Here is a 26533-nt window from a genome sequence, read left to right as displayed (position 1 = left end):
GTCTGTGAAACTTCCGGATTACCTTACATACTCAGTCCAACAGACACATGCACACATACACAGTGACATATTCCATTAGATTAGATGTTTTGGTTAGGGTTGGCAACTATGGCCTTTATTCCTACAACATACAAAAGAAATTGAGGCATTGTTGCCTTCCCCTTAAAACTCTTAAACTATTGCAGTACCGAACCACCCAAAACAAAACAGTGAGATTCGAAGCACCAACTAAATCAAATAAAGAATCAATAAGAATTGTGAGACAGAAGCGATCTCTGGATACTGAGCAACTGTCCCTTCACCTGCAGATCAATCTTTCCAGCTCCAAAATAGTACATCTATTAGTTCACGAGCTAAACAAAAACTCTTCTATACAGAAAATGTACTTATAGTCATCCATTTGCCCCAGAGCTATGTATTAAATATCATCCATGGACTTTTTATTCCTGTGACTTTTGAAATTATTCCTCCAGAGAGCCTAAGGAAGAAATGCTAAAAATATATATATATATATATATATATATATATATATATATATATTGTTAATCAGAAATCCACCATGGAAGAGGGCCTCATACCCCTTATAATGGCTACTAAAACAAAACAACAACAACAACAAACTGCATACACAAAATATAAAGTCTTAGTGTTAATGAGGGAAGGGGGAAGTTTAAATTTTGTCCACCATTGGTAGGAATGTAAAATGATACAACCGTTATGAAAACCAGTCTGACAGTTGTTCCTCATAGTGTTAACAATGGCATTATGATATGATCTAGGAATCATGCTTCTGGTTATTAATCAAAAATAATCAAAAGCTAGGGATATTTGCACATCCGTGCACATAAGAGCATCATTCCCCGTAGCTAAGATAGGAGCAAGGTTTTTATCAGCAGATGGATGAGCACAATGTTGAAAACTCAACATAAAAAGATGGTTGTTTCATGTTGCTACAACAACATGGGTGAATCTTGAAGGCATCACAGTAAGTCCATCACCAAATGTCAACGACTTCATTACTCTACTTGCATCTAGAATGGTTAAACCCTTAAAAACACAAAGGAGAATGGTGCCTTACAGGATTTTTGAGAGAAGAAAATAATGGGTTGTCATTTCATCTATAGAGGTGCGATTACAAGATGAAAAAGTTCTTGAGATTGGTTGTATAACATTGTGAAGATAATTAACACTACTGAAGTATACAGTTAAGATAGTTAAGACAGTTTTGACACTTGTCTTCAAGCCTGACAACGGAAGTTCAATCCCTGGTACCCACATGGTGGAAGTAGAGAATTAATTTCTAAAAGTTGTCCTCTAAACTTTATTACCCATGTACCATAGCACATGCCCCTCCCAAACACAAATAAATTTAAGTGTAACATATTTTTAAAAGATAATAAATTTTTTATTACACGCAATGTAGCGCAAATAACTTCTAAATACATTCCATATTTTGAAATAACAAAACAGTACTCTAAGCCAAATGCAATTCATTTATAGAAAACCTTACCATAATGTACACTGTGCCTTTGTAAGAAGGCACATAGTATAGGACATTTTCTCAACTTGTATATCCATGGATCAACTTGCACAATGTATTAATGAGTGTGTTTTACAAAATGTTACTGTATAAACTGCTGGTGATTTAAGGTCCTATCCCTCTACTAGACATTTTATTTCAAAGAGATACCTGCACTAATTAATGCTTATGCAAAAGAAATGTGTGTCTAAAGATAGAATGTTAATCCTTGCAAATGCCTAAGGTTTAGGGCATCCGGCCACATACCATCTCTTGGATCTATGCTTGCCAACAGCCAAACTCTTCTGCCTGCTTGCAAGGTCAGCCTGGTATTTGACAATGCTGAGAGTAGGCCATTAGATTTAGTAGTTATACATAGGAGAGACCCATCATCACTCTATATGTGATCCCAGAGCTGCTTGGTTTCCTTAAGCCATCTAGTCCTTCTAATACGGAGAAAGAGAGCATTTCCATGGATAAACATTAATGCTGTGCAAAAAAAAACTTGGATAGAGAGAATTCAGGTCAAAGAAAAGGGGGGGAGTCTTGGGTTGGATGTTTTCATATGTAATTCAAAACGGGTGGTTGCTTGTAGGTTTATATATGCTGTAGTTGAGTTAAAGGACAATGACATGGTTAAAATCCAAGAATTTCCTCCATGAGCAGGTGAAAAACAGCTGACATTCTCCATTGTTTTTCTAAGGGCTTCAAATGGCTTTTCCAGACCTGGAACTTGTAAGCATTTTAGTAACATTTGATTAGCAGTTATGCCTTACTGTGTCAAACCTAAAATTAGAATCTGATTTCCTGACATTGTCCCTCCCCCAAATAAAGCCTCCAATAATTCTGAATTTCTTCCAACATGGGGCGGGGAGGGGAGGGAATAATCACCCAGCCTTGCAGTGGTAGCACACGACTTTTATCCCAACACTGGGGAGGTAGAAGTACACAGATCTCTGTGAGGCTGAAGCCAGTCTGATCTACACAGTGAGTTCTAGGCCAGCCAGACATACATGGAGAAACACTCTCTCAAACAAACAAACGAACAAAATCATTCCAAAATTATTTCCCCTTTCCTCTTCTGAGGACTCTCAACAATACCGTCAGAGCTGAAAAAAAGGACTTAGGGTTCACGTGACCCAGCTTCCTTTCTGGACATTAGGGAAAACAAAGGCCCAGAGAAGGTTTTTTTTTTTTTTTTTTTTTTTTTTTTTTTTAAAGAATCCCACCAAGATGCAAAGACTGACAAAGCTGAGAATACATGACTGTTTATCTGGGGCTCTTTCTGGCATCCTGCGATACCTCATTAGAATTTGATAGGCAGGAGCTGGATGTATTTGTGACTCTAGGTCAAATTTGTTTATAGTTTATTGGACCAGCAAATAACAGGGGTTTTATTTGAATGCCAGAATATGATTTCTCATAGGTAATACAATTTGCAAGCTGAGTGTGAAACTTAAAACCTGAAATAAATCAGTCTCACAGCGTGTAAGCATGTACAGTAAACTGTAGTCTAACAGTTTGTTTTATGTGCAAACATATAACAATTAGGCCACATGATGTATCCACTGAAATTACTTGGTAGTTTTGATTTGCATGGGTACTACAGCAGATCCTGAAAGGAATTTTTATTAGGACTTATCTGGCTTTACTGTGCATGATATATCCTATTTGTAAGTGATATAAACACTGTGGAGCTAAATGAAAACCAGAAAATAGCTGGCTTGGTAGGAAAGGTTGTCTAGAGTAGAATGGAAATAAAATGCATGGTGCCTGAGAATAAAGAAGTCTCTGCAGTCTTGCTATCTCCTGGCTGATTAATATATCGCTATGCATACAGTTAAGGCTACATATCATTTACTAGCTTCAAATCCGTTAGCAATCAACCAGTTACAGTGAAAGACCTGAACCGAACTAGTGTCTCATTTCATAGTTCTCTTCGGAGGTTCTTGGGACATGGACTGTTACATCACACTGTCCTGGTTTTGATAGTTAACCTGGAAGAAACCACTAACCCAGTAAACAACGCTACTGGTTCCTGAATACAAACACTGACAGAGGTAAAGTGTAATTATTTTAGGATAGTTAGGCCTTTATATGGAGAGCTTACAAAAACTAACAACAACAAATAAAAGAGCAAATCTGATCATCATTAAAACACTTTTACTCTTAGAGCTAAAGTGATGGTTTATTGGTTATGAGGACTTGCTACTCTTCCAGAGACCTAGGTTCAATTGCTAGCACCCACATGGTCGTTCACAACTCAACAACTCTCAGTTCCAGAGGATCTGATGTTCTTCTCTGACCTCCCTGGCACCAGGCACATACATGATACACATATGTATATATGCAGGCAAAAAAGTATACACATAAAATTAATAAATCTAAAAATTTTTAGAAGATTTTTGTATCTGTATTCATAAAACATTGATCTTCTGTGCTTTTTTTTTTTTTTTTTCATAATGTTTGGTTTTAGTATGCTGGCTCCATAGAAAAAGATGGGAATTGTTCCTTCTTCTCCCATTTTTATAGAAATAAATATTTTTTTTTTTACTTATCACTTAGGGAATTTGAATTAATGTTGAAAAGCAGAATAGACAACTGTCAATGTGAAATAAATACATGGACATCCAGAGATGTTTCACCCACGCCAAGGCATCTCTTCCTCTGTATTCCCTTCCATCTCTTCAGTGAGCCACTCTCCCAACAAAGGCAGGCATTAAGGGCATAGTTTATCAGAGAAGAGCCATATTTAAGGCCTCAAGATTAATCACTATCAACAAAGAAATCTAGCACTGACTGCTGTCTGTTGTGTTCCCATGTATCATACCACATTATTTCTTTGTGACAGGCTATGTAAGGCAGCTGGTATGATCACTATTCGGTGAATGCAGAGGCTAGTTCTTGAAAACTTTAGCCATGAACAAGATCTTGAGAGAATTTAAAGATAGGCTTTGGCAGAGTGGCGGATCTGGTGCATGAACATTGCATCACAGTTACACAAGTGCTTTGACAGACTGAATATTCAAGGAACCGCTGGGAAAAACTGGGTCCTCTAGAGAAGAGACTAACCATGTCCAGTTGTAAGTATTGTTTCTTTGCTATTTCCCAGTCAGCTAGCCAAAGTTATACACATGTTCTATGAATTACAAGGAGGTAGTGAAACAGAGACATGAGAAATAATGGACATGTATAACTCTTTCCCATAGAGTTGGGAAGGGAAATTTCACAGAGCCATGCAGTGTTTAGGTGTGGTTCTCTAAAAGTAAGGTAATGTTTCTAAATATACAGGTTTGACCCATATAAAAATGCTAATACCTAAATGCTTCAAGCGAAGGAAGAGTTTTCCCAGTTGAATTAATGGAAACGAAATTTTATTCCTGGCTTGTATGCTTAGGAAAAAGAAACAGATGTAGGGCTAGGGAAGGGTGAGGCAGGGATATGTATCAGGGTAGTGAAGGACGTGGTTAGTAACAGTTGCCTTCTCTAAACTCTTGTGGCCCTCAGGTTTGACATTACATGTTACAAAATTTAGTACTTACCACTAATCAAGGGATCTGTGTAGGCATGAATATTTATGCTTATGAATTTCTGGCCATTCTCTCCCTGGTGTTGGGGAAGATATATGCATGTCTCTGTAAGGTCGCTTCAGATGATTATCTTAGAATGCGGTTTGAACTGGTGGAGTCATTACAGACAATTTTACCAATGCTTACAGTATGTGCATCACTGCCTCTTTTCAGAAACAAAAATGTTAAATAGCAGCCATCTGAGATGTAAAAGTAAGTCCTTAAATAGAGTAAGGAAAGTAGGAAATAAAGTATAATTGTATTCGATTAAAGACACATGCAAGGATTCATTATAATTAAGACTTACTGAAGTGTTTGAAAAGACAAATAGGAGGGAGAAAAGGAAATGGCTAGATATTTTGGCAGATTGACTTAGCTAGCTCATTAGGAATGGATAAAATGAATAATGGATAAAAATGAAGACTTTGGAAGGATATAGGAGTTAATGACAAGTATAAAAATCACAAGTCCTCTTTGTACACCATGTTGGATTTGTGTGTCGTCTTAGAAAAGACAAACACAGAAAAGAATTTCTTTTTTATATGTATTTGTCTTTGTTCTTGCGAATTTTATGCCTGTATATAATTAAATACAGTCATACACATACACAATTTCCCTTCTCCAAGTCCCAGATCACCTTGAATCTGATCAGTGGTTATCAAAAAAAAAGTCTGCATTTGACCTAGTTTTAGTCCACTGCATTTCCACATGTACTAGACAGAACCTTCTGGGGAACCATATATTTCTTAATGACAGGCTGTATGTAGCATTGCCTTTGCCATGCCTAGGCACCTTGTCTCCAACCCCTTTGCTGGTGATGTTGCCCTGTTTGGCAGAGTTTAAGAAGGCGAACTTCCTTCTTCTCTTAGCATATTTAAACTTATTTTTGTAGCTCTCAAGTCCCTTTGCCTCTTTTTCACTGAATTGGATTTCCCATACTATCTCCAAGGATACAGCAGACATCTATCGTTCCTCATAGTATCTAAGTCTAAGAAGCCAACCGTATGGTTGGAACATGCTATATCTGTTGCCCGTAATGACTTGCCGTCCTCATCTGTAAAATCAGGGGATTGGACCTGGACTGTGTAATCACCCAAATCCTTTTCTAAGTCAACATTCTTTGCTTATCCCCTTAGTAAGGTGTTGGTTGCATATAATACTGAGCACTTCTGTGTGTTCAAAATATCTAATAAATCCTTTTGTCCACACTAAGTGTCATCCTCTGAGAGGCGAATATGCTGTTTTTCACCCTGTTGCACCTAACTAGGGCATTCAATTTATGTCTTCAAAGACAAAAAAATTATCATTCTACCCAGAACCATTAAGTGTGCACAATGTTTGGAATGTGTTTATGTTACCCATTATAAGGTTAAATGTTATGGGAAAGGGAAGGAGGAAAGACATTAATTGAGTGTGACTGCCAGGAATCTCAGAGTATGGTGGAGAAACCCATGTCAGAACTGGTCAAGACATTCTTCCATATTGAGCTCAATGAAGGGAAAAAAAGAAAGGTGGAGCTATAGATGTAAGTTGGCTGTAATTTGTTATGTAAGTTTTCCTTTTCCTCTCCCACACTTGCATTCTCTTATTCCTGCCATTCTATCACCACCATCATCCCCAAATCATTTTGAGGGATAGGGAAAGAGTCCAGATAAGATACCCAGCCAAGTACTTAAGTCTCAGAAACAAGCAAAATGTGCATCCCATAGCCACCAGAGAGTGCCAACAAAACAATGAATTTACTAGCATTTTCACCAACATATACCTAGCTAAACAGCATAAGATCTAGCTCTCCCCAATTCCAAGTATACATTGGCTAGACTTAGCTACATAGTGCTCTTCCCAGAGCTTGCAGTTAAATTCTAATAAGCTTTTGGGGAAAATCAAAGGGCCTGTCTCTGGAATGGATTCATAGGCAGATCCATCAGGAGAAATGGTTGATGTGGTTTAGAATTAAATAATAATAAGAAATGATAAGAGTTACTGTCCAAAAAGGATGAATAAATATTGTAATAGACATCAATCTTATCCATACTTCAGGGAAGTAAAATTAACCCCAAAGCCAAAATATGAACCAGTTTTTAGTTTACTAAGTGAAAGGTGAATGTGAAGGTTGGTTTAGGCAAGTGGTAACATAGTTTTGCAAAGGTTGGTTTGGGCAAAGTTAAGTCAAAAATATTTCTTAGGCTTAAAATCACCAGGCAGAAAGTATCACTGCTTTAAAATTCTGTGTAAGTATATATGGAATTTACTAGACTGAAATTGGTATAATGTCTGCCAATATCAATACATAATAGATGCAAAGTGACTGGATTTTGCTAAAAGACTGTTTAGTAGAGGATTCCAACAAGATACTGATTCATTCAGTGTCTTACTGGTTAGGCTTTATTTGAAGTGTATTGCTCATAATATACTTTTAAAGTGTTCTAAGCAAGGGCTATTGGTATAGTTCAGTGTTGGAGTACATGCACAGAACCCTAAGTTCAGCTGCTAGTTTTGAAAGGGGGTATCCTAAGTAGTTACCAAAAGCAGAGTTCAAATTCCTTCTCTATTGAAAAATGCCAGGAGTTCCATTTCACATTCCTTCATCCCCTGGTTGACCTTGCCATTCAAACCCATTAAAATAGAGAAAGAAAAAAAAAATGATGCCATAAGGCAGTAGTCAATCATTTGGTAGCTACTGAACCCAACTAAGCATGCCAGGGGTACACTAAAGAGTCCAGTGCTTAAGTGTTCTTCTAGGACCAAAGTCTTATGGAACTGTGGTGGTAAATTCTGAAAAGGCAGCCATTTCAGCATCTTTAATGCTACGTTTAACAAGCAAAGCACTGTCTTTTCTATTTAAAAACAATTATCCAAATCTCTAAGTTAGCTTTTACTTATGGAAGCCTGAAAGACAGAAGGACACTAGTCTTGGTTTCTTCTCTTTCAGCCTGTAAATATATATGATGAAATGCGAATATTGTAATGCTTCTGCTCCTATTCCCCGCTTCATGTGAGAGCTCATGTCCAAGGACTCCATAAGCTCAAAGTTAGAAAGAGAAATGTCTGAAATTCTCTCACTTCCAAGGAAACTAAAAACTCAGTACAGTTTCAGTACAGTTTTTCATCCTTCTCAGCTCATTTACTTATACCAGATGCCCTGAGTCATTTATTATTCTTCAAAATGCTATAGTGCTACCTTAATTATCAGAATTTATATTTTTCAGATGGCATGCCAGGGAGAAAAACTAGTTTTTACTAATATATATATATATATATATGGCCTGATTTTGACTTGCTCTTCCAAAGAAGGAAGAATCTTTGATAGGGAAACTAGAGACATCTTGTTAACTCTCAGTGGACCAGAGGACCACAGAAAGAGTAGTGAAGCATCATCCCCCTCAGCCACTGAGGTTGACTCTTCAAACCCAATGCCTGATGACATGGCTGCTGTGGTTCATACATAGAGGCTATTTTTAGAGGCAAGAATTCTCAATTCCCAAAAGTATAACCACAGGCTGTCTATTTGGAATGGATCACATTTATGCCCTCAGACAGTAGGAAATGCTCAGATCATGTCTGTGTACCTTTAGTTCCCTGGGGAAATATGTAATATCTTGGTACACTCTCACCACAGGACCCTTTGCCTCCTGTTGATGGCCCTCATCTCAATGGGACAATCCTTTCACAAAGCAAGCAGTGGCATGAGGGTTCACAGAGGCCTTTGAAGCTGGTTTGCCTTTCAGAAAAAAAAAATAAAATGATATTTCACCCTTATAGCATTTCACAGTGGTTTAAAACTGACACAGGGACAAGCATGCTTGTAATCTTTAGTGAAAAAGATGCCCTGGGTTAGTGGCCTCCAGAGGAAAGCTTGACTTGCTGGCCTGCCTTTCTGTTACATCCCTAGGCTTGCAGTGGGATGAGCATTTTGGTGTAACTTTTCTTATAACTGTAACTCTTTGGTCCTTTAGTTTCTAAAACAGAGGCTTATTCAAGTAAAGCTGGAGACCCTTGAGGGGGTTTCACAGCTCATCTGACGGGCAGACTAACCTAACAGAAAAGTATTTGACTGTGTATTGGAAGAGGCTCCCTGGTTGTCTATGGGTGCCTCATGGAACCATTTAGGTTACCATATCCTCTTGCATTAGTGGTCTCGTTTATTTAAGAATATCAATTGTCTCCTCTACTCTTCGACTTTACTTCACTTTGCCAGAGATAAAGGATCCAGAATGTGGAGATAAATATGGGATCTGCCTCTTAGTGTCACCCAATAAAGTGAATGGTGGCCCTTAGTCACTCACCCCATCTATGCATCTGGTCTAGCTGTTTAGGCTCTGCATCCAAGTCCTTTCCGGGAATGAGCTGTTAGTATACCAGGGCAAGCATAGCAGGAAGAGATAGAGGCTGGGAAACATAAAGTTCAGTGCATACAGTTCTTCTTCCATTAGTTTATCCATTCCTTTCTATTATTGTCCAGATCCTGTGTTTATTACAAGTTAAGGCTAGAGTATTAAGTCCCTCCTTTTGGCACTGTTCCAAACCCTAGCTAAATCTTACTGTAAATACCCTTTCATAAAGTTTTTATTTTGTATTCAGAGACAGAATCTCACTATCTGTACCAGGCTGGCCTCAAACTTGTAATTCTTCTGACTCAGCCTCTTGAATACTGGGATTATGGGTAAGCGCCACCATGTCCAGCCGTTTTACAAGCATTTAGGTTAAAAACAGACATGTTGCCTAATATCTCTTCTTAGTTCATCATACTGCTTTTATAAAATAAAATTAGTGATGCCTCTACTGTTGCCTCTTGGGGTTCTGCAGAGGATCGACTAAGAAGACAGATAAGGAAGTGGTTTTAATTATTAAAATAATGCTAGTAGTAATCACAAAATAGGTAACAGTAAGTGATTATTGTTCCCCGTAATTAGTTGTACTTAGGCTATAACTGAATTGTAGCCTATACCTAAAACAATTAAGCATTCATTCTGTTCTTTATAAATATGTAGTATTTAATATAAAACTGCAATATATTATTGTGTGAACTGTGTGTCACATACCAAGCTGAGAGCTTTATTCAATTTCCATAGCATATGCAGCGTAAGAGACAAGTAGAGGTATTACCATGCCTATCTCAGAGATAAGAAACATAAAGCTTAAAGAAGTCAAATAATTTGTTTACAGTCCTAAGGCTGGTGGGCAATAGTGTCCAGATTTGGAGCCAAGTTTTCTGACTCCAGAGTATAAGCCTTTAGCTCCCATGGTATGCCTCCTCTCTAAGAAAGACTAAAGGGCTGTACAGTTTTAAGATACCAACTGAAAAACCCTTAATCTGGTCATTTAAAACCCAAATGCTCCAAAATCCAAAACAATTTGAGTGCCAACCTGAAGCCACGGAGTACAAAACTTTGTAGCATGATACAGTATTTCATGCACAGAGTAGTAAAAACTCTGTTTGGGCTGTGTATATAAAGTAAATATGGCAGGGAAATGGATTCTCTATTTAGACTTGGGTCCCATCCTTAGGATACCTCTTCATGTATTTGTACACATCCAAAAGCCCCTAGTCCCAAACATTTCAATTAAGGCAAACTCAACCTGTATCGATAACATTACTGGAAATTTTCTAGAGAGCTGTCCTCTCAAATGGTTTGAATTCCATAGATTCCATCCTCAGCTTGTCTCTCACATTCCAGTTTGTCTTACTATCTAGACATTTATTCAGTGAAGAGACTTCTCTTCATACATTTCAGCGTTTCCTTACCAAGATGCACTGAGACCCATGGAAGCTAGAAGTGGCAGAGAGAGTAGATATGAAGCCTGAGAGATGGGTGTGGAAGATGGAAGAGAGTTTCAGTGAGGGGCACCTATGGAAGCACAGCCTCTAGCAAGCAGTCCCCCTACTACTCCCTCAACTAAACATCCTTGAGCACTTCCTTGGTGCACAGACCTTTCCTTGCCTTACTGTGAACATTCATATGGGTTTTTTCACATTTGAAAACATCAGACCCCGATGAATTTCTGGTACCTTGTTGTGTGGTCAAAGCACTTAACTTGACCTTACTGACAAGGCATATTCAACAAGCCCTTCACCTCTCTTGGTGTGATGGGGGCTGCTGGCCCTTCTCCCTCAGCTTTTTCTTCTTCCTTGAGATCATTATCATTATCCTGAACAGCAGAGTTCACATGTTAGAGAACTTAGTACCTTGTCAGGAAATACACTAAGCACGATGTATGTATTTTTTCTATGTCCATTCATCCACGTAATGAACATTTATTGAATAATACCTTCCTTTGTGACAAATGCCATGCTAGCCACAGGTAATCAAGGTAGACTGCATCACTTCTTTAGTCTATTACAGATGCAACTGGGAAATGTATAGTTGCAAATTATATATTGTAGAAAATTCTGTGAGAGGAACATCCACAGAAATCTAAAATGTAAATGCTGGTACCTTTATTTTTTATAGACTTAATAATATTAGCCCCCATTTTTACAGGTAAGAAAGTTGAAGCTCAGTAAGGGTAAGCAACTTATACAGCATCCCACAGGTAGTATATTGGCTGGGTAGACATTTAAATCCATGCTGGTCATACTCCAAAGCTCACACTCTTAATTGCTGTGCAGCATGGCCTCCACGGTGGGCAAAGAACATATATAGCCATTAATTCCAACCTTGTGCATTTGAGGTTCTGGCTTCATCTCAAAAGTGCAGAGTTTCCAATTGTTTCCAATTACTTGTGGCCGTGGCTTGGTGCATTTGTTCAAAGAAAGCGTGCATGCAAAGCGGGGGTCACATGTGAGGCCTTGTGGATGTACACAATGCATAAATCGTACTGGCATTCCAAAAAGTCCAAGATTCACTGGAGTTACCACATTTGTTTCCCATTAGCTTATGCTACTCAAATACAAACAGTAAAGCATGTGTTTACATTACTGTGGACGTGGAGGGCCATGCCCCCAAAACATTCCTTGCAGGTTGTATAAAGCTAAGCACCCAAACAATTCCAAATCAGTTTTTGTGAGCCTAGCTTAACAGCTTTAAAATGTAACCTGGATTCCCCACCCAAAGAAAAATTGCCTAGAAGAGAGTCTGTAAGCAGCCAGAGACATCAGCTAAATACCCAAACTATGTACCAAACCCCATATTTACAATATCTATTTTATTACTTATCCATTATTATTTTGTAAATGTTAACGAGCTTAGAGTCAAGAAAACTCTGAGCTGTGTAGCAACAGGCATGGCATTATTGATCCCATTCTGACCGGCTGTCCAAAACTTATCAAAACAAACCCATTCATGATGAGATGGTTTGGTTATGTAAGACACAGAAGATAGAAAGCAAGACACAGGCGTTCAGTGTTATTAAGAGCATAGCCTTATTACCCCTTCTTGATTTTGTTTTGTTTTACTTTTGTAACAGGGGTCTCACTATGCAGCCTCGGCTCCCCCAGCAATTCCCTAAGTGGACCATGCAAGCCTCTCACTCACAGAGATCCAATTGCCTCTCTGCTGGGGTGCTGGAATTAAGGCGTGCACCACCACACCTAGTTTTATTGCCCTTTCTTTACTTTCCCACCCAATAGTAAAAGTCTTTCCCATCAAGTTATATAGTTCACACCTAGCCTCTAAGAAAATGCCATGGAGTAGGAAGTTACCAGAAACCAAGGCAACCGAATTGAAAGGGGGAAACTGAACCTCTCAGATGTCTTTACCTAACTAGTACTTTTCTTAGAGAGCTTAGGACTTAAGGACTAAATGATGTCTTTTTTTTTTTTAACTAAGATCCTTATTAATCACCCAGTAACTTAGTCTTATATACTTTCTGAGGCTCAGAGTGTTCCCTTGATGAAGAAAATGGGTATGGCAGTCTTTCCTGCCACACAAATTGGAGGAAAGCATTCCAAAGGACTTTGTGACTATGTGAGAGAACATGTGCTCAGTCCCAGGCCAGTGTGAGAGGCTGATAAGACTCTTGCTCTTGCAATCAGGACAGTAACAAGAGGCACATTGTCTGTACCATATAGACAGATCAAGAGGGGTTTCTCCCATGGGCCTCATTGCAGCATACTTGATCCCCATAAGAACAAGAAGTATATTATTCTGATCTTTGTTCTCTTGTCAACCAGGCATGAAAAGAACGTTGACCAAATTGTGTTGTCCCATGATGCAGTGACCCTTTGTGGATATGTATTTAAGAATATGAAATTGATATATTCTAAAAAGCCTTTATTTCCTGTACCATGTTACTAATTTTCTTATATACTTATGTCAGGGTTGTGTTTCCTTTTATTGCATGAACCTGAGTACCTGTTTCTATGCTTACTTTTCAATGTTTGCTTTTCTAATCAAATGAAGTCAGTCACCTTTGTAGAAGAGGCTTTTCATTCTCCTCAGAAGGGGATTTTTTTTATTAACTATGAGGGCAAAGGGTCATGATGGCCATACTTCAGGGAAAAGAAAAATGTCATTGTGTTCTACTCTTTTCATAAGCTGGTTTAAAGAGTAATGACAAGGATTCCAACAAGCATAATCATGTACATCTTCCCAGCACAATTCAAGTCCAAAGCCAGCTCAAGAGTTTCTAAGATGCAGAATAATACTGAGAAACCTTTATTAGAGTTGACATAAACCTTAATTTTAAATCTCAGTTACTTAGGAAGCTGAGGCAGGAGGATATCTTTGAACTCTTAAATGTGAGACCAGCCAGGGAACATTCTAAAACATGACCCCCCCCCCAAAAAAAAAAAAAACCAAACAACAAAAGCACCTCATCTGGGCTTCACTCACATCAAGATTCTGGAAGACAGGTGTATTTAGAAATGCAGATGTGTTTTCTCTTTAAGATGTTATGAATCTAGCTTAGAGCCTCACACCTGCCAAACTTTCTGGAACTTACCACTGAGCTACATCCCCAGCCCAGGGAGCCTCATTTCCAGCTAGTATCTTAGATGACATTTATAGAAATTTTATTTTTACTCCCAAGGGTGTCTATGGACTCTGAGTACATACTCTTTAACCTAGCAAGCCTACTAAAAGAGATGATAAGAAATGTAAAGGGATATTAATACACTCAATGAGAATAACTATGTGTGGAAAGTCAGACGTAGCCATAATGCAAACATTCAATGCTGAAAAACAGATAAGGAAATTTTGATAAATTCCTGAATTGTTGTGTGTTTTTACCACAGTTCAAATACTATAAAACTTCCATGAGATAAACACTATTTCTCAAATTTTGTTTTGGGGAAATTAAGCAGCTTATCTGAAAATATAATGTTTAATTGCTGGGAAAACCAGGATTGCAACCCAAGTATGCATGATTTAAAATTCAAGATTTACTACGTGAAAGTCATCAATTTAAAGCCTTACTTTAAATACCACAATACTTTAAATTTAAATTAAATGTGGTATTGAAAAATGCCACAAACGATGTAGAGTTTTACACACAAAGGACTTGCCCCTTGTTTCTCTTTCCTTTTACTTTTCCATATATATATTGTATTAATCAGCTTTCTGTTACTATGACAAAATCCTTGAGCTGGTTAACTAGTAAGGACAAAGGGGTATTTTTCCACTCATGGTTTCACAATTCTGAAAGTCCATGGGCAATTGCTTTTGTGCCCATGGAGAAGCAGAACAGCAAGGTAATGAGTACATTGTAGAGGGGCTGCCTCACCCACTTCTCGGAAGCCAGGAAGGAGGTTCCAAACAGGCTTAGAACCCGGTGTCCTCTTCAAAGGCCCAATGACCTAACTTCTTCCCACTAGGCTCCGCCTCCTTCCTTAAGGTTCTGTCCTCACCCAATAAGTCCATTTTTTCTGGAGACTAAACCTTTACTATATGAACATGGTGGGGGTGGTATTTAAGATTCAAACCCTGCCAGTAGTGTGATACATGGCAGCAAAAAGATTATGTATGAGATCAAGGCCAACCTGGGCTAAGTTGTAAGATTATGTCTTAGAAGACAAAGAAAAAAGATAGATGAGAAACAGAGCATGGTGCTTTACACATTAAAAAAGATTCTAAAATAAAATCAAGGCTTAGATATGGTGGCATATGCCTATAGTCTTAGCATTCTAGAGATCGAGGTAGGAGAATCCCAAATTTGAGGCCAAATCTGGGATACATAGCAAGACTTTTTGTCAAATCCAATGCATAAATATATATTTACAATATGCTTAACCAACTGTAACAGTAGTTCAAACAGAGGGTAGCAGCTATAAACAATGCTGGGTTGTGAATGGTCTTTTCCACTCGGCATATGTGAATCCATGTGTGGCAGATGCTTCAGGTCTAGAGCCTAGCTGTATGGACAGTGGATGAAACAGTCAGATTTGTGTTTTAATAATATGTGACATTGGTAATCACTTATTCCGAGCCAAGGGCTTATTTTTAAAAGCTGATAGGATACTATCCTTTGCAAATGACAAACAGTTCATCGACAACACTAAGCCCTGTGCTTTTGTACCGGTCTCTCCCAATCTTCTTTTTTATAAAGTAAATGTTAAGTCTGAAAGACACTGTAAATAGTGAGAGAACAAAAGGACCATATTATGAAATGGAATTAGCTGATTGGATTTCTGAGCTAAAATCAAAGCTGCATTAAATTCATATCCATTCATGGGCAATTCTTCTTCGGACCCATTGTCTTTCTTTCAACCTCCTTCTTCATTCTCTTCAAAAACAATAGTTTTCCTGGTTTGAATTTGTTTTGTTGGTGTGTGAGGACTAGACTCCTCAGTTGCTGTCCAAGTGAAATTACTAGGAAACCTGCCACAGTCTCCTTTCCAGGCTGGATTTCTCTCCAAAATGAACATAATTTAAGACCTAAAGTGCTACCTCCTTGGCAAAATTTTAAGGCCTTTTTTTTTTTTTCAAGTCTCACCTTATTTTAACAGAGCTATCCAGTAATACTGGAAACATTTATGAAAGGTCGAAATGATCTCTCAAAATAAGCTACCAGGGTCATCCAAAAGACTTTCAGCTGGGCTGGAGAAATGGCTCATTTGGTAAGAGTGCTTGTTACTCTTTCAGAGGATCCAGATCCAGTTCTCGACACCAACACAATGGCTCACAACTACTATAACTCCAATTCTAGGATATCAGAAACCATCTACTGGTCTCTGCAGGCACCAAACATGCACGTGGCACACATATACACATGTATATACATAAAATAAAAGTAGTTTTTATAAAGGGGGTTTTGCTATCCATTTCTAAGCTCTTCTACAATTAACCCTGGCTTTGAGGTTCGTTTCCTTTTCTATTTGGTTATGGAAGTAACTTTAAAGGTCTACCATGCTACTTCATTTGCTTCCATTCAATAACACATTTACTGAGTGTCAACTATATGCTAGATAGTTCCTTAAGTGCTGCGAGGTTCAAAAACACATAAGATAAAGACCCTAGCAGCTCCAGTCTGGTAGTGGAGAAAATCATAAATATACATAAGTAATGCCAGATTACATATAGAAACTGCTATTTAGGGGGTAGAGATAAAAGCAACACTTGTGGGAGACAGAGGAGGAGAATTAAAATGATCATGTGCCAAGAAGGCTTTATTAAGGACATGGCACTTGAACTTGGCTTGAAAACCTGGCAGCCTTTCAATAGACAGAAATGAACAACAGCTCATAGTATGTTCTCAGTTAATGTTTACTGAAGGTATTAATAAAAAGCTCAAATGTGAGATGTGCTTAAAAAATAGCAAGTTCACTAATATATACCTAACCACAAAATCTCCTCATGTAAAAATTTCTAATGCAAACAGTCCGTGTTATACACAAAGGATGCATTCTTGAAAATTAACATGAAATGCTTATGTCAAAAGCAATTTTCCCATATGAAATAATGGTTAAGGATGGATCTGAAGTTTTATAGTGATGTTTGTTATAGCATAGACTCACCATTCTCAAAGAATGGTCTATGGATTCCAGAAGTACCTGAACTCCAGAGGGCCACAAGATAGAAACTACTTTCACAACAATACTAAAAATTTATTTGTTGGTTTTACTGTGTTGATATTTGCCAAAGCACTGACTAGGGAGACTGTTGGCACCATTGTATAAATAAAAGCAGTGACACTGAAATGCAGTTGTCACCATAATCATCATTACGTATGTTTGCAGGAAAATAAGCGGCAGTCACCTATGAAGTTGTGGAAATTACTGAATTTATTAAGCCGCAACCCTTAATTGCAATTACTTAATAGTTTTGGGTATAAACTGAAAGTACACAAAGTATTTATGCTTCAGCTATATGCCAGTGCACATCTCAAGGAAACACTCTTGAAAGATTAGTGATGGGAACTAAATTTAGCCCCCTTTCATCATTTGTGTTTTTGAATTTCATAATAGTTTGGGTTATGAAATGGAAGGTACACAAAGTATGCTTCCACTGCACACCAGTGTACATTTCAAGGAACTCTAGACATCATTGTCTTGAAAAGGAACAAAGAGAGACTGTCAGCAGGAGGAAAATAACTACTCATATTTATTGCTAATGATAAAACCCTAGCTTTCAAGAGAAGACTAAGAATTGGCAAGAGCATGAGGCAGCTGGACACACTGTATCCACAGTCCCAAAGCACAAATGGGAGTTCTCAGCTTGCTCTCTCCTTTTGATACAGTCTGAGACTCCAACCATGGGATGGTGGTGTCCACAGTTAGCATAGATCTTTCTACCTCTACTAACCTAATCTAGAAAATCCTTCACAGGCATGCCCAGAGACTTTCCTCCATGCTCTAACATGTATAAACATTTTACATATAGTTAAATTTGAAGATGATTTTTTTAAATGGAATCTTGCTATGTTACACAAACTGATGTTAAACTCTGGATCCATGCAATTTTTCTGCTTCAACCTCCCTCATAGCTGATGCTACTAGTATATGCTACTATGTACAGTCCGTTGAAAACAGTTGTTAAAAGATGTATACTTTGTGGTAACACATTCTTCTAACCCTACCAGAAAAAAATGAAGGAAAGTTTCTACAGACCTATTATTCTCTTTCAGCTCCTGAGAACCATGTCTGTGCCCAAGGGTAAAGTTCTGGATAAAAGCCTGGATGAGGAAGGACTTGAAAGTGGAGATTGCGGTGATGATGAAGATGAGTGCATCGGAAGCTCTGGTGACGGGATGATGAAAATGAAGAACCAACTGCGCTTCCTTGCAGGTAATTGGCTCAAAATGCTGATGCTCTCAGAGCCTAAAAACTCAATTGCTTTCTAGACCACTGCTAAAATCCCTGCAGCACACAATGCCATGAACTCTTTTAGGAAAGTTGATACTCTCAAAAGGTGAAGCTTTCAGGAAGGTTCCCACCCGAAGCCTCCATTTCTGACCCTGGGTAGACCAGAAAGGCATTGTCTAAAAGTGAATTCAGCTGATCAGTGTGTTCTGTTTTCCCATTGGAGCTGTCCTTAGGCCTTCTTGGTTATACAAAGAAATGCTGCCTTGGGAATCTTGTGCGAACCTACAGTGAATCTTGGGGTTGTGGTGGGGTGCAGTACTTGCATCTCCTGTGTGAGGTACTAGGTTTAACCCCCAAAACCACAAAAAAGGAAGCACACCAACAATGAAATAACTTTAAAAGGAAGAGCTATGTGCTGGCCTCTCCTTCAAACAACATGTCTATTCTCTTTTCTCAAAGCAGTCTGGTACAGTTATAACATATCACTGTATTGCTAGATAAAACAATAGCAATAGAAAAGAGAAATACCAGGGATGCTGGAGTCAATATGGAGATGCAACAACAACGAATCTCCTATTTGTTGTGTCTCAGAGTTTCTAAGTCCTTTCATGTTGACAAGCTTTCTTCCATTATAAATTCTTCCAAAAAAAAAAAAAAAAAAAAAAAAAAACTGGGCTCAAAGAAGGACTGAGATCTCTCTACATGGGAGAAATGGACTTTCACTACGAAGACTTTTCCTCCTCAGCACATAGCTTCTGTCTGAAACTCTATCATCCCTCGCCTCCTGTTTCTCCCATAGCCTCATTCCCTTAACTAACTGCTATCTATTCTCATCCGGCCCTAAAAGCTGGTTGCCAGCCAGAGGTCTCATTTTAAGCCTCTTCTTCTTCCCTCTTCTCTAGAGAGAACACACACATTGCATCTACTCTCCCTCTTTAATGTTTTCTTGGAATCAATTCTATTTCATTGAAATCTTGCCTCTTAACAAAATTTTATGTGTACTGTAAGCATCATTAATTAGGTCCAATTTGGTCAGGAGCAGATGTCCATTTTCCATCTTGCATGCCTAAAGCAGCACCTCTTCATTTTCCCCAGACACTCCCCAGCCCTGGAAAACGGTATTTTCCTTTGGGGCTCCTGAGTTTCACTGCTTCATAATTCATATAAAGTAGAATTGTACACTGAATGCCCTTCTCTGATTCTCTTAATATAATGTTCTCAAGCTCCTTTCATGGGTAGGGTATGGTGGCATGGTTTCTTCCTCCTCCATTTCTTGGATTGTATTTTTTTTTTGAGTCAACATCCTAGGATAACCCCAAACTTAATACATACCTGAAAGTGACCTTGAATTGCTGATCCTCATGCCTCCAACACCCCTAGTGCAGTCATGTATAACACACACATACACACACACACACACACACACACACACACTTGTATTATTTATCCTTTTTCCTTCTATAGACATTTAAGTTTCTTCTTCTCCTTCTCCTTCTCCTTCTCCTCCTCCTCCTTCTTCTTCTTCTTTTGTTTTCCTACTGTAAAGATGACATAAAATCACTCTCAGTATCAACTGTTCTCCTAAGTTACCAGGCCACACCTCCATTGGATCACTAATGTTTTATATCTGACTTTCTCACCATTATCCCCAATTTTATATCTTTGGTTATTTTTTCTTCCTTGTTCCTCATATGCAGTTGCTCACTGAATCCATGTTGATTCTTTCTTTGTTACCTTTTCTGTTTCTATCACTGCTTCCTCTCATTCCCTCCTCCCACCCTCCTGCATAGAATATTGCAACCAAATTCTAAATGTCCTACAGGATTCCAGGCTAAGGCAGGAGTATTGTGAGCCTTAGGTGAACAAATTAGCAAACAAAGAATTACAGACCCAGGCAGAGGATCCCAACAATTCATCATGCACAGATGACATGTTAATCTTTCTGAAGCATCTTATACTCTCCCTAGCTCAGCTGCCTTCATCCTTTCCCCATTGCTTTGAAGATAAAGCTCTGATCCTCCGCCGAATTCTGAGAGACTTGTAGTCTAGCCCTAGCTAACCTTCTGGCAATATTTTCTACCATTAGCCACATATACACCCTTTACTTCGGCTTTAAAAGCTGTATTTGTGCCCCATGAACCCCATAAACATTCTGTGCTGCTTTCTATCTTCATACCAGTGTCTATGTTTATGTCTATAAAGATAAGCCTCTTTTATTCCTTCTTAAATCATACCTGACCCCCACAGTTCATTTCACATAAGATTCAGGGACAAGAAAGTTGTTTTGCTATAGAGCAAGCTTATATTTTACTTCTTCCTACATGTTAGTATGACTTAGGAAAAAAAATCCTTAAGTTTTATCACTTCCTTTCTAATACTCCAACTCTTTATTCATCAAATGGGGATCATACCCTAACTTCATGGCTCTATTGCAGGAACATATCAAGGGAACAGTTGACAACATGGACCACTAGGTGCTCCATAAGTGTTAGCTTCCCTCCTAAAATTTTTTAAAACCAATGGATATATGGAAAATAGTTATCTGAATTATTGAAATAAGCTCTACCAATGCTTTCAAGATATACTCTAAAGTGATTTTCTGGTTCCATGAGGACAGATTCAGGACTGATAACCAGGCAGTCTGGTTTTAGAGACTACTACTGTCAGACAACCTACTCAAATGTTTTCTTTGCTCCTCAGTGTAAACATGGAAATGAGTTATGTATTATGCTACATATTAAACATACTTTGTCTAAAAGCCCCATATCCAAAACATTATAAAATTCAAACCTTCTGAGAGTCAACATGATGCTCAAATGGTGTCAAATATTTAGATTAGAGATGTCCAACCAGTAAAGACTACAAAAATATCCTATAATCTAAAACAAACAAACAAACATCAAAACCTGAAGCACTTTGGGTCCTAAGCCCCTAACCTGTGTCTAGCAACTCTTGTGACCATATACATTATACAAATTTTCCAGATGACTCACCAAAATATTAACCAGTCCCAGCATTTGTTCTGAGCTCACAGAACTGCTCATTTGAACTCAAGGTTTTCTGCCTGGAAGCCTTGTCTCTAGCCACTTTAAAAAAAATGTTCTATAATTCCAAGGTGACCTAACTTTTGTAGGCAGTGCTTGGCAATATTGTATCCTTGGTTTCCCATTGTTTACATGCACATTGATCCTCTTGAAGAACTCTAGTAAGTTTATAAGGCATGGCTAAGCTTAAGAGCTTTGTAAACAATAAAATACTATGCTGAAGGTAGTTAACTGAATTTACAGGGAAAATGATGCCCTGCTTCTAAAGTAGTCCATGTGCCTACCGTGATCAGTGATTCTACCAGCTTGTGGTTCCTTGGGTCTCCTTTAAAACACTTCTCGTGGAGAAGAAACTCACTGCCAATCTGTCACGCTCAAGGCACAATAGCTATTTGGAACAACAGGCTATACACATTGGTTAGCTGTTATATAATTTTGCTGAAAATCTGGGTGGATGCCATGTAGTCCTGGTGATTCATCTTCATCCATTTATTTAGTCAACTTGACTTGGAACATGATGTGCATTTACCATTTCATTTAGTGTACTGCAAATTGCCTCCTCCAGAAGGCAATTTGGGAATAAAGAGCATGGCTTAGAGTCTGTTCACTTCTCTTGCATCTTCCTTTTGTCCCTGAACAGACCTTTTACATCATAACCAGTGAGTGATCCTATTGGCTGGATTTCCTGGCTAGCTTCTTCCTTTCTTTTGATATACTGCATGTAATACAGTTCTATTCTTGAGCTGTGTTTCTAATTCCCATGTGTCCTAATGAAAGTCCCTTTCACTGTTTAGGAGTCAATTTCTACAGCTGTAACATAAAGACAATGCCTAAACAATTCTTACAGACTTGTCTACTGCCAACAGTCTGTGATCATTTCTTTGGCTGTGGTTCCTGCCAAGACACTTACAGGAGTCTTTGGGGGATACCTTTTTATGCGTTTCCATCTAACTAGCAGGTTCTCTGTTCTCTTCTGTGATATATTGCCCCTATTCTAACCACTCTGACATTTTCAATCAGGAAACTCAGCCTTCTTACAAAGAATTACCTGCACCTAGCCATCAGCACACTTGGATAACAGGATATTACTAAGAAGATTTTATATGTGTCCAAGCTTTCTGGGGTATATTCACTTTTAAAACTCATCCTAAATTTTGTTAAATGCTTATTTTTTTAAAGCTCCTGCCTCCATCCTTTCCTTCTTTTATTCCAACTTTTTTCTTCAGTGTTTTACAGATTTTATTTTGTTCGGGAATGGACTTGTGATTGATGTTTTGATGGTTTATTTGGTTTAGGGGGGTTGAGAAAGAGTTTTACAGTATATACCCCAGGGTAGCCTTGAACTGCCCCCAAATTTTCCTGCTTCAGCTGGGATTGTAGACATGGACTACCAAGCCCAATGCACTGCAATTCTTATTTCTACATTAAAAATAGCAATTTTCAGGGTTTCTACTCTTTTCTGATTGTTGCCTTAATTTTTTTTTTTTTTTTTTTTTTTTTTTTTTTTTTTTTTGGTGAGATGGCTGTAAAGCAGTATCTCACCCAGTTACATCTTGACCTATGGCTTACCAAGTGTAGTATGTTTTCCTCTTGATGAGTGTCTTAGTCTATTTATGCTGCTGTTAACAAATACTTTAGACTGGGTGGTTTTTAAAGAACAGCAATTAATTTCTCACAGTTCTGGCAGTCTAACATCAAAGCATCATCATCTGGCATCTGCCAGAATCCTTCTTGATGCCTTCTTAGATGGTGGAAGATGCAAATGCTGATTCCTCACCTTGTAGAAGAGATGGAAGGGCAAAAATGAGCAAGTTTAGCATTCTCCCCCGCTACCAGTCCTGTTGTAAGGGACTACTCTGCTGCATGGAAGCGGAGCTCACACATCCTTATCACCTGCTAACACCACTACCACTACCACAGTACTGCTGTATGGGGAATTGAGTTTGGAGGGCACATGAGTTTTCAAATCACACCACTCGTGTACTTCCTCGCTCCTCTCCTGCTTCCACATCTGAGAATGGGGGTAACATTAGGTCTTATTATAGAGCATTGTATATCTTAAAACAAAAGATACATGTAGAACATAGAGCTCAGTCCTCAGTACTCCAACACTTAAAACCAGATGCCTGCTATGAAGGGTGCTGGGGTTTTTTTGTTTGTTTGTTTGTCTGTTTCTGTGGATGCTGATAGGATCTCAAAGAGCCAATGGATGTAAACCAGCACTGTCTTAGAAACCAACTATAGTAATAAATTCAAAGCATCCTATCACTTGGGAGGTGGAGACATGATCAGAATTTTAAGGTTACCTTCTACTATACAGGCTATACAGCAAGTTTGAGACCAGGCTGGGCCACATGAAAATTTGTCTGAAAATAAAGAACTGGCTTCTTGTTTGTTTATTCAAAACAGATGATAGATCATTAAAATCAAGCAACTAGCTGGCAGCTATATATACCGACCTCTTCCTATTCAACTTGACTTCAAAGCTTTAACCAGTATTAAAACCACTGCAGTATTTCATGTCCACAGATATTTCTTCTAAAAAAAAAAAAAAAAACTTGCTCTGGAAAACTTCCGGTCTCTCGGATATTCATGTGGGGACTGCAAATGAAACCTGTTCTTTGTTCATTAGCTAGATGACTTTGAAGATGAAACCTAGGCCACTGCAGGTCCCTTTTAGCATTTTTCCCTGTCCGGGTTAGGTAGTGAGCTGATCTCGTTAGCTCACCTCCTCCTAGTAGTCTTGTAGAAGTGGCTATAGGATTCCTCAACCATAGAACCAATAGCTCCATAGCAAATATTCTTTCTCTACAATTAGTTTATGCTTGAAAGGTAAAGTGACAACTTTAAATAAATATTGATTAGGGACTATTTTAAAGCCACTTGCTTTTTTTTTAACTTCTATTTTTTTTTCTTGAGATAAGGTCTCATGTACCTCTGGTTGGTCTTCAACTTACTATGTAGCCTAGAATCACCTTGAATTTCTGATTTTTCTATATCTACTTCCCAAACGATAAGATTACAGGTATCTGCCATCATACTTGGCCTCTTTTCCATGCTTTTTTTTTTCTTAATGAACAAGTACAACCAACAAGCTTGTGGCATAATAAAGGGATGGACATTTCAATGATGTATTCTTCTAAACTGTCAAGTCAAATCCTCACAAATGTGAACTGGTAAGCACTGAGTATTAAGAAATTCATTAATGGGTTGGACTTGTGAAAGGGATAAAACCAGGGAAAGAACTTTATGATAGGCCTTTTATCCCAGGCGACATCTGCAGACAGAGAGCTTTTGGATGAATGAACAGCCTGGGTTGTTGTTTTCATGGGCGGCATGTTGAGTCCAGTGCTGAGCTCAAAACACATTAGAAGCTCAAAATACAATGTAGATAGAATATTGTATCTATCTACATTGACCAGCTGGCAACAAATTCAGTCATAAACTGCAGTAGTTTCCCAAAATGGATTCTGCAGTTTGAGCAACCTAGTTTTCATTCCTTTGTACTCTTTGAAAACATACCATACGGAGCTTTGACACTTAAGTTACAGGTTGGTTCTTGCTAAGTAATCCATGTTTGGAACTCTCAGACAAGATCTTGTATTTATTAAGATATCAGTCCCTTTGAATACACGGCTTCAATGCAAAAGGAGCCAATCTATCTAATAGGAAGTGGATCCTATCTAATGAGTATGGGGACATTCTCAATACACAGGGCATTGAAGCTTCCAACATTAAAAACATCATTTAGTCCACAGAATCAAGGAAACTGGACCTGCTAATTCCCAATGTGGTAACTTTTAGACAGCGTCCCTTAGCTCCAAAAAATCTTCAGGCATGTTATCAGCATTTGTGAAAGTTCTGATAACATGCCTGCCCAGCTCACTAGTTGCTGAGCCACATGTGATGGTGGATAGAAACATATTTTTAAAATTATAAAGCAGGCCGGGCAGTGGTGGCACATGCCTTTAATCCCAGCACTTGGGAGGCAGAGGCAGGCAGATTTCTGAGTCTGGTCTACAGAGTTAGTTCCAGGACAGCCAGGACTACACAGAGAAACCCTGTCTCAAAAAAACAAACAAAAAAAAAATATATATAAAGCAGTATGCCCATATTAACTAATATGACTATCATTTAGTACCATTGGGTTCTAAATAATTTTTTTATTTGCAAAAGCCTTCAACTAAAATTAAAAAAATACAAATGTTCTGTCCAGTAATATTATACTTATATTCTCTTCTCCATTCCTCAAAAGGGGGCATTCAATTACTCTTCAAATTGTTTTTAACCCAGGGTGGTCTAAAGTAAGAAAGTATTTGAACAATGACAACTATGTCTGCTGAGTTGTGCAAATAACCACAGAGTCGAAACAATAGTAGGTACCTACATCTTAAAAGAATCACAGCTAGTTCTGGTTTGTTTTCTTTGAGAGTAGGGCAGTAAGGGCAAGGGTGGACAGCTGGTTGGGGAGGGTCAAGAAAGAACCCTTGATGCTTTCCATTATACCTTGTTCATTGCTACAAGCTGCCTGCTTTCATGTCTAGGTCTTTGCTTTTAGGGAGTTAATACCTTGGGGAAGCTGAAGGAAGCAAAGCTCACTATAATAACACTCTTCCCACACACAGACCAGGTGCTTCTTGCTAATAAATTGACAAGACAACCAATTTCAACTCTCCCTAAGAGCTTTGTGCAGCTTCTCCAGCTTATAAGGAAGGACTTAGATGTTAGCTTTAGCAGTGATATTACCTGCCAATTGAGACATATACCAAGAAAGGAGCCTTCCAAATGTCTTAGTGTTAGGGTGTTACCAAAGGTAAGCTGGTGATAGATGAGAAGAAGAAAAGTAGAAATCTTTTTATAACGTTACCACAGTTTTTTGTGTGTGTGTTTTCAGGAGTTTGTTATTTGGGATGAGATTATTCTGACATTTGATTTTGGTCTCTACCTTGTGATACCTTGCCATAGGACCCTTGGGGTATGATACCTTAATATCCAGGGAAATTGTGGGGATTTTGTTTGGTTGGTTGGTTGCTTTTTGTGGTTTTGGTTTGGTTTGGTTGGTTGGTTGGTTTGGGTTTTTGAAACAGGGTTTCTCTGTGTAGCCCTGGCTGTCTTGGAACTCTGTAGACCAGGCTGGCCTTGAACTCAGAAATCTGCCTGCCTCTGCCTCCTGGGTGCTAAGATTAAAGATGTGTGCCACTACATCCCAGCATCAAGGATA

General features: G+C 38.4%; 1 protein-coding gene across 1 annotated transcript in view; it reads left to right on the top strand.

The window, feature by feature from the left end:
* Gpc3 (glypican 3) overlaps window positions 1-26533 on the top strand; it is a 336736-nt gene that overhangs the window by 272207 nt on the left and 37996 nt on the right. Inside the window, exon 7 of the mRNA XM_034485703.1 lies at window positions 18091-18250. Coding sequence (XP_034341594.1) covers window positions 18091-18250 — 160 coding nt within the window. The remainder of the gene's footprint in view (window positions 1-18090; window positions 18251-26533) is intronic.

The sequence above is a fragment of the Arvicanthis niloticus genome, chromosome X, assembly GCF_011762505.2.
Source record: "Arvicanthis niloticus isolate mArvNil1 chromosome X, mArvNil1.pat.X, whole genome shotgun sequence".
Taxonomy (NCBI): domain Eukaryota; kingdom Metazoa; phylum Chordata; class Mammalia; order Rodentia; family Muridae; genus Arvicanthis; species Arvicanthis niloticus.
The sequence above is the reverse complement of the archived record's forward strand: the minus strand, read 5'-3'. Positions and strand labels throughout refer to the sequence as shown.